The sequence below is a fragment of the Crinia signifera genome, chromosome 2, assembly GCF_055691185.1.
Source record: "Crinia signifera chromosome 2, ASM5569118v1, whole genome shotgun sequence".
Lineage (NCBI taxonomy): Eukaryota > Metazoa > Chordata > Amphibia > Anura > Myobatrachidae > Crinia > Crinia signifera.
In genome coordinates, this window is record NC_139218.1 from 342893724 (window position 1) to 342908577 (window position 14854).

Below are 14854 nucleotides of genomic sequence, written 5' to 3' on the forward strand. Positions count from 1 at the left end.
GGGCATCATGGTGTGTAACATATATATATAATGGTTATTACAGTGTGTAGCATATGTATAATCACGGATCTAGCCCATAACGTATGCGATTCTCACAGCGTGTATTGGCACCTTAGTGCCTGCAACATTTTGCGGACACAGCACTGAGATGGTGTATGCATACATGTACATGCACCCGAGATCCTCCATAGGATCGCATGTTGCATACACTCCCACAATCAGGCTGCAGCTTGTTGCAATGGCAATGTGAAAGGACGCAAAATTCATGGTTTGCAGGAGGGCGCCGGACACCCTAGCACCGGCCCTGATTGCAGTCTTGTCATTACATTCTGCTGCTATCCATTGGATGTAGTCACTAAAAGATGAATCTTCCATGTAATGAAAATATTCCTCCAAAAGAATTTGACTTTTTCCCCAGAATGGCATTGCACTCACAACATGACTTTGCTCTGCCTGGGAATGCAGGTCAGGCCTCATGTGAACGTACAGTGTGAGCCAGATGGGATGCAGTACATGCTGTCCTGCACCGATGTCACGTCAGCCAGAATTTAGGCAATCTCTTATTCCCGGCAAACACACCAAACAAACAAATATACGAATATACTTGTACACTGTAGACCTAATCCATGTTGGGGGTCACAAAGGAGTCAATGCTTTACGGGTAGCAGATTAACATTAAAAAATGAGATATTTATTGTGATCTATTGTTTCTGTAACTAAAGTTGAATCAACATTTGCACTGTATTACCAGCAAAACACATTGAAGGGTTTATGTACAGTGGGCGCATTTTCTGCCAATATGCTGAGGTAATCCGGCTTGTAGAGCTGGGTGAACTATATCCCAACATATGCATAACATATGAACCAGTTTTACACCAGGAGAGAACATTCAGTGGGCCAGGTGTACCAAGCTTCAAAAAGTGATAAATTGGAGAAAGATAAACCACCAGCCAATCAGCTCCTAATTGTCATGTCACAGGCTGGGTTTGAAAAATGACAGCTAGAAGATGATGGGCTGGTGGTTTATCACTTAATGGGCTGGATGTACTAAACAAACGTTTTCTCGCATTTTGAAATGCACTAAAGCCCCTCCCGGTGGGGCTTCGCTGTGAGCTGGCATAACCCCATAGAAGCCTATGGGCTTCTCTTCGCAGTGCTGCTGTGTGAGGGATCTGACACGGATCCCTCCCAGCATTCCCTGCGGCTACTATGCGCAAGCGCAGCTGGACTTCCCCATTAGAAACAAGGCCTGTGGGATCGCAAAGAGATATTTTTTAAATGAAAAACCTCCATTTAATGATGCGCTGTTACGGGCCAGTGCTCTGGACTTGCCCCCCAGGCTAAAAGTTGCCAGCCAGCCCCTGCTCCCTGACCTTGCAAAGCTTCAAACGGACACTGAAAACTCACCAATTCATCAAAGCGTACCCTTCCACTGCATAAACCAGCTGGTTCTCCGACCCCTTGCCTGTTTACATCCAGCTATCTAGCTACCACCCACTTGCTTGCATCTCTTGTAATCTGTCTGTCTCCCCTTCCTACTAGATTGTAAGCTCCTCCGAGCAGGGCCCTCTTCCCTCCTGTTGTCAAAGCCCACTTCTCTTCATATTTCACTCACAGCTCTCCTATACTCAAACACTCAGTGACCATCTTCGTCTGCATACTCCTCTCCATCGTTAGCCTCAAGCCTCTAGTTGTATGTTGATTGAGTCCTCACTACTTATATTTAAGCTGTAATGTGTATTGAACTGTGGTGCTCTTTATTTGTACTCCTATTTTTGTTATTTATTTATTCAATGTTATGCCAAGTTTTGTCTCCCTGTACTGTTCCTTTGTACGGCGCTGCAAAACACTTGTGGCGCCTTATAAATAAAATTATAATAATAATAATCTCCCTAAAGTTCTAGATTTTCTGGGGAGAACAATGTATTTGCATTTACACTAACTCTCCATTTATGTAATCTAGCATTTTATTTACAGTACATATATTATGAAAATAAAACTTGAGAGAAATACATATTTGTTGATCATAATTTTAGGATCTCAAATCTCTGTAAATCGCAGAATAAGGTCCTTTAATCAGGAAGCTCAGTGGCGTTTCCTATCCAGTGGTAGTCTTATAACACGTTGTCATGTTTCCTATTGTCCATGGTTAATCAATCACAAGCGGCAGGACCATGATCGAGGTGTAATCAGTGCCCAAAATGTTTTCTGTTAACAACAAGATCAGTGATAAAAATGAGCTGTTGCCTAAATTAAGTTACATTCTAATCACATGATAGAGATTTAAATAGATCATTCTATCAACAGTCTATTTCATGCTTTGGGCCAGATGGGATGAAGTCAAAATCCCGACGGTCAAAATTCCGATTGGGTCATAATACCGACAAGGACAAAATCCCGACATGGACAAAATCCTGACAAGGTCAAAATACCGACATATAGAATGTACAGGTGAAACAGTCAACATGACTTTCCGTCGACAGGTCGCAAGGTCGACATGGGTTTTTTCACTGTTTTTTTGACCCGACATGTGCCGACAGGTGGTATTCACTAGGGATTTTGACCCTGTCGGGATTTTGACCGTTGGGATTTCATACCGAATCCGGGCCAGATGCACTAAGCTTCAAAAGTGATAAAATGGAGAGTGATAAACAACCAGCCAAGCTGTGCATGTGGGGGCGCCAGGGGCTGCGGTGCTATAGTTAACCCCCCCCCCAATCCCCCGCAGACTTACCTATCTCGCTGGTCCCGGCGGCTCCGTTCTCCTGCTGAGGACCACCACAAAATGGCCGCCCCCATATAGCACACCATTCTCTAAAACTGTCTGCTGTATGGGGGCGGCCATTTTCTGGTGGTCCTCAGTAGAAGAACGGAGCCGCCGGGACCAGTGCGATAGGTAAGGCTGTGGGGGATTGAGGGGGGTTTGTATGGGCGGCGGGGCGGGGGGGGGGGTAGGGGTGCTTGGCGGGGCTTGTGACATAGAAGGCAGGAGCTGATTGGCTGGCCGTTTATCACTCTCCATTTTATCACTATTGAAGCTGAGTGCAACTGGCCCTTAGACTGGTCATAAAAGAAACGAAAGGCGAGGTTTAGTAAAACCAAGTTTGAGTTGGCTTTATGCTGCCGCATCATTCCCAAAAATATATTTTTATATAAAATTTATATACAGAAAAGTTTTTGCCTACATTTATTGGCTGCTATGGGCACCATCCCTACTTATTTTAACCTGCACCTTAGTAAATATACCTATTACTGCTACAGTTACTGTAGGTGGTCCTGTCTGACAAGGAACTCTCTTCATACACTATACTGTACCTTACTTATGACAAGTGTTTAAATTCATGTGACCTTGTAATGATTTTATACTGTAAACATCTTTTCCTTGCTATTTTTGGTATGGTCTGCATAACCGTAGTCACAGATTTGTGCCTCAAGCGTCAAGTCAGTTAAATATATACATATATACAAATTCTTATGTACAGTACTTTGGGCCTAATTCAATGCTGCTGCCCAGACAGAAAAAAAACCTCCCCTGGGCAAAATTGTGAGAGCATTGCAAGTGGATCGCTAATGAAAAAGTGGAAGTGGTCAGTGCTGACGTCACAGACCGTACTCAAAAACGCCTTGGCATGTACGCTTTCAAACACGCCCATAAAATGGCAGGTTTCCACTCGCAAACTCTGGCTTCCTGTCAGTCAAGCTACCCTCACATTTCGTTTACATTCCATTTGCATTTTCAGTCGCCTTTTTACCTTGCGCATGCGCAGTCATTCAATTAGCTGAATTAATTAATTTCTGAAATAGGCCCTGTGTACCATAGTGAATTATACACACATTGGTTCCATACACATAGGCCAATGGTACCTCAGTTATTGGGCAGTGGATTTGTGCATACCACTCCTGACAGTACAAGCACAACTGGATGCCTTGGCCAATGAACAGGAAGGTCCATACTATCACATTCCATACTGGGTTGGTCCATTTATCATTCATGGCGAAATGAAATAAAACTGGATAACATCAAGCAGAAGACACAGAACAGAAGGGAGAAAAGTGTTAGTCATAGTATAAATCTCTAATCACAAACTAGATATATAAACCAGTAAAAATAAAAAAAAAGCAGTTGATTACAACCATACCACAATCTACCATGACTTATTCATATTTTCCATGAAAAATGATCAATATAATGATAAAGTGCTGCCCACCCACACATTATGCAATCTCTGATTATTGGTGACATGCATCGAATTTTCAGATTCCTGCCCTCTCATTGGCTATTGACTGTTTATAGTAAAGATTAGATTTGCATCTCTTAAACCCCGCTGTATTATCATTCAAATAAATATTCAATATTTGTTTCCTAGTACGGCGCCCGTCGGGTCCCATCGCATACCATAACTTAAGGTATGCGACGGGACCTGATCAGACTCGTCCGACCCCATTTTCGGGCTTTTTAGAGGTTCCTGTACAATTAAAAAATTGGTCGCATTGCATGCCATTATAATGGCATGCAATGCGATGCAACCGACCCAATTTTGCCATTGGACCCAATGTTAAATTGTACCTCAGACCCGATTTTACATTGGATACAATGTTAAATGCCCCCCAGACCCGATTTTTAATTGTATACCCACCCTGATGGTTAATTATTATGTCAAATGCCCCCCCCCCCCATTGTTAACGCAACGCCACGATCAACGTCAACCCGAAGCGTGGTGAGCGCAGCGAGCCCGCGAGGGGTGGCGGTATGCGTCCTCCGACCTTTTCATACCCCTACTATCCACATCGGTGTGAGGTGATTTTATATAGTGTGGCGAGCGCAGCGAGGGGTATGAAAAGATAGGAGGTCACATACCGCTGCCCCTCGAGGGCTCGCTGCGCTCACCACGCTTCTGGTTGACGTTCATCATGGCGTGGCGTTAACAATGGGGGGCATTTAACATTGGATCCAATGTAAAATCGGGTGTGAGGGACCATTTAACATTGTATCCAATGTAAAAATTGGGTCGGTCGCGTCGCATGCGATTTGGTCGCATTTGATGCGATGCGACCGATTTTTCTGACCCGATGTCATACATTTCAAATCGGTGGTGCCGTGCTAGGAAATAAGTACCAAATATTCTATTAAATAGAAAAGTATCATTGCTTTTGTTATTTATGTATTGGCCACATCCATGATTCATGATACTTAATCAAAGTGATATCCAGGATTATTATTCTTGTCAATTTATTGTGCATTTTGGGGTCTATTCATGAAGCAGAGAAAAAAAGTTGAAAAGTGGGGTAGTGGAGAAGTTGCCTATGGCAACCAATCAGCTGCTACAGATGTAGCCACACACATTCTGGCTCTGTTGCTCCTTGGGTGTGACATATGGCAAGATGCATGTGCATGCCGGCATGCGTGTGCGTCTTAGTCGCACCCTTGTCCCATTAGGACACATCAGCCGGCTGCTCAGTGCCCTGGAATTAGGCATGCCAAAGTGCGTTCACCGGGGACAGCGTTAACCTGCTTGCTGGGCTTCGAACCCATGCAGACCAGCAAGTAGCTTTGAATCAGGCTCTCAGTGCATGCACATTGCACACAGCATCTATTCCCCACTGTCTGCTAAGCAGAGCCGCACTTACAGGAGGGACTCCCAACTACAGTCACCCTTGACGCTTGCACCTATCTATGGCAGTGCCTCTGTGGAAGTGGCAATATGTCTGAGAATACAGTCCTATTTTACTGGCACAACCACAGGACATAAACATTCCTATATAGAGGATATTTTTTGTTTCACTTAATGCCACTGCTCATGAAGCCCATCTCTTTACCACTCCTGATACCAGTGTTCCTGTGCGTAATAGGACCTTTGTACTTACAGACATGCCTCCTGCGTCACAGGGGGTTTTAGAGTCTTTTAAGCAGCGTAGCAGCAAATAATCACCTAACTGTACCAACATTGGCAATGTGTTCAGAGAGCAGGCACCTATGAATCAGGCCCATTATATTCTAAGTAATACTAACTGGAAAAAAATCTGTACCTCCAAAAATAGCAAAGAGGCAGAACATGACTGGGTAAAAGTAGCCGAAAGACATTGTAAGGGCATATTCATGTACAGAGGCTGACATGAGGAATACAGCCAGCATCACTGCTGCACGGCACCGCTGGTTGAACAGCTAAAAGAAAACAAAATGGAACAATAATCATTTTATAACCGGACACCAACTTTTTGAGTTTGTTTGACAAATCGATTATCTCGATTATCCCATAACTGATGCCTCACCCATAGAAGATCCTGGTACACATAGTGATACAACCAGTCATGAACGATCACATTCCATGTACGGTAATAGTTTGAGAAGGACGTGGAATTCCACCAGTCCTGCAGAAAATTGAGCAGGGTTAATATGAAGCTGTAAGATGCACAGCGTACAGTCAGTATAATAGAAGAGGCGATGTACAGTCACCTTGTAAAACATGCGATCTGCAAAGCGGAGCATCTCAGCAAAGGCATTCATCCAACAGTGCAAAAAGCCAAAGAATGACAGTAGCAACAAAAGTGTACCTGAGAGAGAGATAAAAGAGAAAGACATTATAATACAAAGTACAGATTGAGTATCCTGTATCCAAAATGCTCGGGACCAGGACAATTTTAGATAACGGATTATTCCGTATTTTGGAATATTTTAATATTTTAATGATGTATTTTGAAGTATCTTGCATTTATGTTGTATAAACACATCAACCGCATGAAATGCACACAAATATACTTTATTTGTTCAAAAAACAAGGTTTCAAAACATGAAACAAAATTTGTGTTTTTTCTCAGATATTGAATTTGAATGCCAAGCCATCATTTTCTTGTACATTTATAGTGTCAATTACATATCATGTCCTCAGTAGTGCTGTTACAGATGTCCCCAGTAGTGCCGGTTACCTATCATGTTCCCAGAAGTGCCGGTTACCTATCATGTCCCCAGTAGTGCTGTTACAAATGTCCCCAGTGAGTTTTTAGCAACAACAAAAAAAAAATTTCACTTTCTGGATTGTATGGTTTTCAGAATAATTTGGATAACGGATATTCGGGGACGGGATACTCAACCTGTAATAGGGAATGGGTTTTTCAAAAGTGCCAATTGTTCATTGATTTTTAGGCAGCCTTTTAAGTATTGATATTTTTTGATTGACTGGTAACACTAATTTGTTTTACTTTAAAAAAAAAAAAAATATGTTGTGGCTTTAACCATTTGAGTGGCAACATCTCTGTGAGAGATCTGCAAAATATCTGCTAAAAATGCCAGTGTCGCTCACATTTGTTATATAAATTCAAATAAACATTACATTTCCTATATGAGGTAAACCTTACAAGTCATTATGATGAATAAAAATGTTGCTTGCCAATTTGCACACCTATATTGACAAATTCACTTGGCACTCAAAGGGTTAAATCCTGCTATAAAAAATCACGGTAAATCTTGTTTTGTAAACTCTTGTCCTATATTTCTCCTGTCTGTTATAGCACAACGCGCCTTTGTGCAAATCTCACACCCCATTTCCCATCACTGTACAGAGTTAGCACCCTGGATTTCCATAGCACTGCGCTATGCAAAGCCATCCACCCCCCTGCTGACAGTGCCGGGCAGGGGGAAAGCTGCTTAGTGTGTATGCACTGAGCGGCTTTCCCCCCAGCAATGATAGCGATCATCACTGTCCATACATGCTGGGCATAATCGCCCAGTGTGTATGGACCTTTAGACACCAAACTTAACAGCTCTCAAAAACTTACTGCAATCTACTGCTCCTCAATTGATTGGCTAGAAGTCTTGTGGCCCCTGAGGTGCCAGAGGTACAGGATTTTAGCAAAACTGGCAGTTTTTACAGCAACAATTATTTACAAGGGAAACACACAATGATTTTGCCTAAGAAAAATGGGCAGACTGGGCCTCCATCACCCCGGGGTCTATTGCATAGCCCTTGGTATGAAACATAGTAGGCATGAAATCTCACATTCGCTGGTAGAATTTCAGAAGCATCAATGTGTCCCTGACACAAACATATTTAGATGAAATTTGCTGACATTGTGCCTGATTCAGACCCGATCGATGGGCTGCAGTCTCGATGAATGCGCATGTGCATGGAGTGTAGGGCGCATACGCGAGGCATTTGTGGGACAAAATCCATTGTTTTTTTGTTAGCTGGCTGTTTACAAGGTGATTGACAGGCGGCCGGAGTTTAAGGGTGGAATCCAGCTGTTTAACGGGAGGGTCACGAAAAATACCCAGGTGTGGACAGGCATGTTCAGGGCATGCCTGTGATGTCAGCTCTGGCCCCGATCTGCCTGTTTTATCTCAGCTGCCAAGTAAGTCCAGAGATAATCTGTCACTGCACACAGGAGAGAAGTCATTCAATGGGAAGTGTGCTGACTGCAATATTATTTGCAGCCCATTCTCAGGGTCAAGTTGTCAAGTGGCGGAAAGGCGGCTATCTGATAGCAGGGCTCTGCTCTTTAGCAGATCTGCGATTAGGTCTGAATGAGGCCCATTGTCCCAGACCACATTACTCAGGAAAATGTGTCATGAAGCCGATTTAATGCCACATGGCATATGGACCACCCATGCCCCATTAGCCTCCCCCCCCCCCCCCCCCCCCAGCATATCCCTGCACTTGCTCTGATACCTCCACTTTGCGTCACAGAGTGGAGGACTAGTAAGGTGGTACAGCAGCTGTCTCTCCTTGCTCTCCTTGCAATGGAATATAAGAAAATAAATTGTGTTGGGTCTTCCTGCTGTACTGTATTGTACTATTTGGCATTTATTTAGCAGGGGGGTATGTGGATTTTATAGTATTCAAAAATAATAACTTCACATGGGAGCCCAGTTTCCACATTGCAATGTTACTGGAACCCTATGTAGGGTACAATTTGTCATTTACACCCTCAGCCCAGCATACACATTATCCAGCGGCGTAACTAGATTTTCTGTGCCCCCCTGCCGGCAATGCAGGAGGCGCCCCCCGGTAAAAAAAAACGGAGCGGAGGGGAGCCGGGGTACGGCGCGCGCGGGGGGGGGGGGGGGTTGTTTTTCTGTGTTTGTGTGTGTGTGTGTTTGTATGTATGTGTGACATGTTTGTGTGTATGTGTGTGAGTGTGTGTTACCTCTGGCCGGCGTGGCCGCATCCGTCTGCGCTGGGTCCCGGGCGGCTCTCCCGTTTACTGCTGCTAATGAAAAAGTGACACTTGGAAAATGGCTGCCCCCATACTGCAGACGAAAAACTGTCTGCAGTATGGGGGCAGCCATTTTCCAAGTGTCACCTTTTTGTATTAGAAGCGCTGCGGCTGCCGGGACTCGGGAGAGCTGGGACCCGGTGCAAATAAAACCACCGGCGGCAGAAGGCAACCAGTGAGTAACTATCATCCCGCAGCCCCCCCGGCGCCCACATACCCTCAGCGCCTCCCTGCCACCGCGGGGGCTGCGGGACGATAGTTACGCCACTGACATTATCCATTGAATATATGTTCCAAGTCGCTAACCTAGTCATTTATAGGCCCCCATAGCAAAAGTTTGTAAGGGCCCCATATTTAGCAACTGATGGTGATAAATGTAGGTAAAACATATAACTTACACAGCAAAGATGGGCCCCTTCAGCTCTGGGCCCCATAGCAGCTGAACCCCTTGCACCTATGGTAGTTACGCCCTTGTTCCAAGAACCAGTTGAGAATCTTACCTGGCAATGTAGCATGGAATATGGAAAGTATCAAGGTCTTGGTATTCAGCGGCTGTTGGCTTATGTTTTTGAATACTGGTATGCACAGGGCGGACAGGATAAAGTATATGAAGAACACACAGCCCAGGAACTATCAGAATTAAATACATAAACAGTTAGCCACCCGTGCCTATAATAATAGTATAACATGATATATAATATGCCATATTTAGTCTATAAATACTTCTCTATATTGTTTACAAAAAAGTATATTCTCTTGTAGATTAAGTTTAGTCAACGAACAAAAGAATCTGTATAATCTATATAAGAAATTGTCTGTGCATGTGTCTAGGTGGCAGGGGGCACACAGTAGCTGTACTGATCCAGACACATGGGGTGGAATGTAATGCTGCCTGAGTTTGGCAGAAGTGCGGGATGCCGGACGAACACAGGCTTTTTTTAAAGAGGTAATCATTTACATTACAAGGCAAAACCATGCATTGTAAGTGATTGCCTCTTCAAAAAAATGATTGTGCACTGGGATTTTTTTGTCAGAAAAGAGGCTGATAAAGAAAGAAAAAACGCTTTTTGGGCGCACTCCTTTATAGATGAATTCAATGAATATTTTAAGAAATAAATTTTATTAAAGACTTATTTTTTAAAACGGATGGCACAGGTAGTTAGATAATGGATTTAAAAATGTAGTGTGATCCTTAAACAGATTTTGTTAAGGAATATTCCTAGATTTATCACACTTTAATTTATCATTAAGCACTGTTTTATCAAAGGTACAGTTACCAGTGATCATAGGCAGTAAAATGATTCAATTCCACTGAATGTATATAATAATGTGCTTTGTAGCACCATATGGTATATCCCAAATGATTTACCGGGGAAGAAAGGGGGCACAGCCACAAAATTGGATAAATACTCTTTAATAGAAACTCACTTCGGCAGTCATTAATACAGACGTTAAATGCTGCCATATCAATCATTTAACGTCTGTATTAATGACTGCCAGAGTGAGTTTCTATTAAAGAGTATTTATCCAATTTTGTAGCTGTGCCCCCTTTCTTCCCCGGTAAATCATTTGGGATATACCATATGGTGCTACAAAGCACATTAGGTACTTATGTAATATCTGGGCTCCCGTTTTTCTTATGAGACCGCATCCCCTCGGGGGGCTCGCTGCGCTTGCCACACTATATAAAATCAACTCCATGCATAGTTGGATAGTAGGGGTATGAAAAAATGGGGTGCATTTAACATGGGAGCCCAGATAATACATAAGTACCACACATTATTATATACATTCAGTGGAATTGAATCATTTTACTGCCTATGATCACTGGTAACTGTACCTTTGATAAAACAGTGCTTAATGATAAATTAAAGTGTGATAAATCTAGGAATATTCCTTAACAAAATCTGTTTAAGGATCACACTACATTTTTAAATCCATTATCTAACTACCTGTGCCATCCATTTAAAAAAATAAGTCCTTAATAAAAGTTATGCCTTAAAATATTCATTGAATTCATCTATAAAGGAGTGCGCCCAAAAAGCGTTTTTTCTTTCTTTGTCAGCCTCTTTTCTGACAAAAAAATCCCAGTGTCCAATCATTGATTATAAACGCCGGGCGCACCGTCAACCAGTCAACTACCAGAATTTATTCTGTTAAGTAGTTAAACAAGTTGGTTCTTAAATAAATATACAGATTACCAGTCTGTGCGGATCTCTATCCTTTTCTTGAACTCTTCAAAAAAATTTCAGAGCTCGGATGGCATCCAACACTGCTGCTAGTAAAATACACGGAGATACTGCATCTTATATGAGAGTTATGGAAGTGTATGCACAGGCAAAAGTAAGGGGGTTTCGGGTTGCCCGGAAACCCCCCTTCACTCAGCAAGTGGCTCAAATTATGACAATAGCAATGCTATATAATACTAGAGATGCCGCCACATCATGCATTTTAATTAAAATTGACAGACTTGTGGCACATACCCAGCAGTAGCAGCTTCTTTTATTTAGTTTCCTGTGTTTCCTGTGTGTGTGTGGTTCTCAATCAGTGCACAGGACCAGAGAGGAGCTACCAGGAAGAAGAGACAGGAGCCTTACCAAGAGGTGGGAGAATGCCTGCTTTGTACTTGTTTGTGTATAGTATGTATTGTAGAAAATTTAACCTTTTCATGACCACTATTCATAGACCATCTATAGTTTTAAACATTGTATTGAATTAGGTTCTTCTACAGCTCCCTCAGACTCCCGCACTTGCTCCAAAGTTCTGCAAAGTGGGAGACTGCATGTGGAAACCCTCTCTTTAAATTCGGCGTTTGCCACTGGTATGGGTGTGTCATTGGCATGTCACAGAATGTGGTCGATTACACAGATGCTTCAGGCCATACAGGAAGAATCTGCACCTAGAAATGGCTGGTTCAATTGCACCAAGGAGCATTTGAGAGTAAACATATACAGTGTACACTTAGGAAGGGCTTTGTAGTGGCGTTAACATACTGTCACAGGTACTACCGTGGCCCCAGTTGGTTGACCCCCCGTCGCTCACTGCTTTGCTTAGTGATGAATAGATGCTGTTCATATGCACATAGTGTCTATTCACAGCAGACAGAGGGGCTGGGTGTATAGCAAGAAGGGGTATCAGACAGTAGGGATCCTGACAGGCATTTACCCAACGTCTGGATCCGGACTGTCAAAACACCGACAGCCGGGTTCCCGATGGCCACCACTATTCTCCCTCGTGGGGGTCCACAGCCCCCATAGAGGTAGAATAGAATAGGTGGTGAGCATAGCAAGCCACCATGCCCGTAAGGGGCTTTGTTGCGCTCACCATGCTGTCTGAGTCCGGCCAGTCTGGATCCCGACGTCAGGCTAATGACTGTCGGAATCCCAACTGTCGGACCCCTATACCACACCCGCAAGAAGCTTACAGAGAGCTGGCCATGCTCCAATACTGACAAAACATGGGGGCATGGATGGCAGTTGGGGCATTGCAGTGAAACCACACACCCATTTGATGAGGACACCCAATTTTTGTGCGCTCGCAACTGTCCCAATGACATACTAATAAGAGTTGGGAGGCATGGCTTATGTCACCATATCCTCACTTATTGCAACTGCTCAATGTACTGATGGCTGATTTATATAGCAGTCAGTCCTCAAGGGTGTGATGCTGAGCTGGCTGCAACTGCACCACATATTGCATGCATTGTGTTTTCTTAATCACGTGCAAAGACATTTTACACCATACTGACTAACTCTAAAATAAATAGGATCAGTTAGACCACCGTAGCCTAATGTTATGCATCGCAAATCCGTAAAAACGGGCTGGGCTCAGATAGCATGATTTTTTTAGAGTAATTTCACCACCCCCCTATTTGGCTATGAAGTGGGCAGGTGGCTGTGGGAGGATGACACGCTCTTCCGGGAGACTCTGAACATTTTGGTAGAGTAGACAAGTATGAATTACGCTTGGCAAAGCTGGCATTGGTCTGCCGATGTGTGAGCCACATCAGATATTGACAGATAAATTGGAAATAAATGATTCAACTTTAGGAGTCTGATAAAAGGTATAAAACTGGCGCCGTATCTTTTGGTTATTATTGCCAAATATCGCACCAGAGATAGCACAATATTTGAGTATAACTGCCAGCACAGAACAAGCGGAAGAGAAGAGACAACTCACGTTGTATACGACAACACGTCTGTAGGTTTTGCTAAAGAGATTATCTCCGTAGGCGTGTTGCACGCCATGCACAGAACACGTGGCGGTCATCAGTGTTACGCTGACATGCTGATTCAACGTCTCCGAGAGCTCACCTTATCTGAGGTTACCCTGAGTCATATCTGCATACGTCTGACAATCCATATTGTGACTGCACAGACACAGCCACGTGTAGTAGTACACTATTTCACAAAATGTGTGATCAATAAACTAAAGGTCATCTGGATAACTGAATGGATGTGAAAGGGGGATGGGGTGGAGGGTTATTATCACTATAGGAAAGAGAGCAGAAAGAGATATGTTTCTCTTTAGTCCAGAAGCCTTCAGCACACACAAGTAGTGTGTTAATATGGTGAAACTCAGGGGTTAAAGTGTGTGTGTGTGTGTGGGGGGGGGGGGGGGGGGGGGGTCACTGAGTTCCACAACCTGTAATGGAGAGGTGGATCTAGTTCAAACTCCACCTTGCCCCTAAACAGTAATTCTAACTGAAAAGCATTTTATTGTAGTCTGCATGGTATTGGCTACATTTCCCAAAATGTTTTCAGGAAAGGGATCCTTACAATCCCTCTGCAGAAATGGTGGCTCGCACATGTACAGTCTAATTGCCTTGCATAAGTACTGTAGTAGCACAGCTGGGTCTCACCTTATCGGCACAGTGATCAGAGCCCCTAGGTGACATTAATGTCACAGCCTGGTGATCCTTAATGTCTTATTGCTGCCATAAGAAATTCTAACTAATCGGGACCAATTACAATAAATATGTCCCAAGGGTTTTTTCACATATGGGTATCTGGATAACAAACAGCAGATATTACATCCACATACATGTAATACAAGTTTGATCTTTATGTCTGCATACAGTACCATTTGCACATTTAATAACATCCTGTTTGGGATATTTCAGACAATTCTATGTATGTCCCAGCTTTTGTCCTCTTCTCAGAGATCTTGTGTGCAAAAATGATGTGTTGTGGCCACTTGGTTAGGGGGAATGGTCCTCACAGTGGGGGCATACCCAGCTCTGTGAGCTGTTGGCCTTGCACCCAGTCCTCTCCTGTGAATAGATGCCCCATTCATGCACAAAAAGATGGACTATCCCACCCAAATCGGGGAGGTTAGCAGCGATAATAGCGGTGACCGGTGCAGGTGAGGGTTTCTGGTACTCAGAAACCACCCTTGACTGAACAATATTTAGTTCATAGCAGGACAACCCTCCTGCATTGCACATTTAAGCCCACTCCTCATAATACTTGAGGCCATCCACTCCTTTAAGCCTTCACTGATATATTTCATACCTTGGCAAAATTCTTAGCCACATATTTCCACCTGATGTATGGCGTTCTGAAGACAGGTAGAAAAGAAGAAAAATGATATTGAGGAACGAGTGATTGGGGCAGTTTGATTAAATTACGAAACTATCTAAAAA

General features: G+C 43.4%; 1 protein-coding gene across 2 annotated transcripts in view; it reads right to left on the reverse strand.

The window, feature by feature from the left end:
• Positions 1–669: 669 nt before the first annotated feature.
• The window catches only part of SOAT2 (sterol O-acyltransferase 2), a 59641-nt gene continuing 45456 nt past the window's right edge, over positions 670–14854 (reverse strand). For both annotated transcript variants that reach the window (XM_083169619.1, XM_083169620.1), the window contains 7 exons: positions 14724–14769; positions 9711–9840; positions 6455–6552; positions 6271–6369; positions 6028–6163; positions 3865–4010; positions 670–2208 (listed from right to left, as the gene is read on the reverse strand). In XM_083169619.1, the coding sequence (XP_083025745.1) occupies positions 2158–2208; positions 3865–4010; positions 6028–6163; positions 6271–6369; positions 6455–6552; positions 9711–9840; positions 14724–14769 (706 nt within the window). In that variant the 3' untranslated portion in view covers positions 670–2157. The remainder of the gene's footprint in view (positions 2209–3864; positions 4011–6027; positions 6164–6270; positions 6370–6454; positions 6553–9710; positions 9841–14723; positions 14770–14854) is intronic.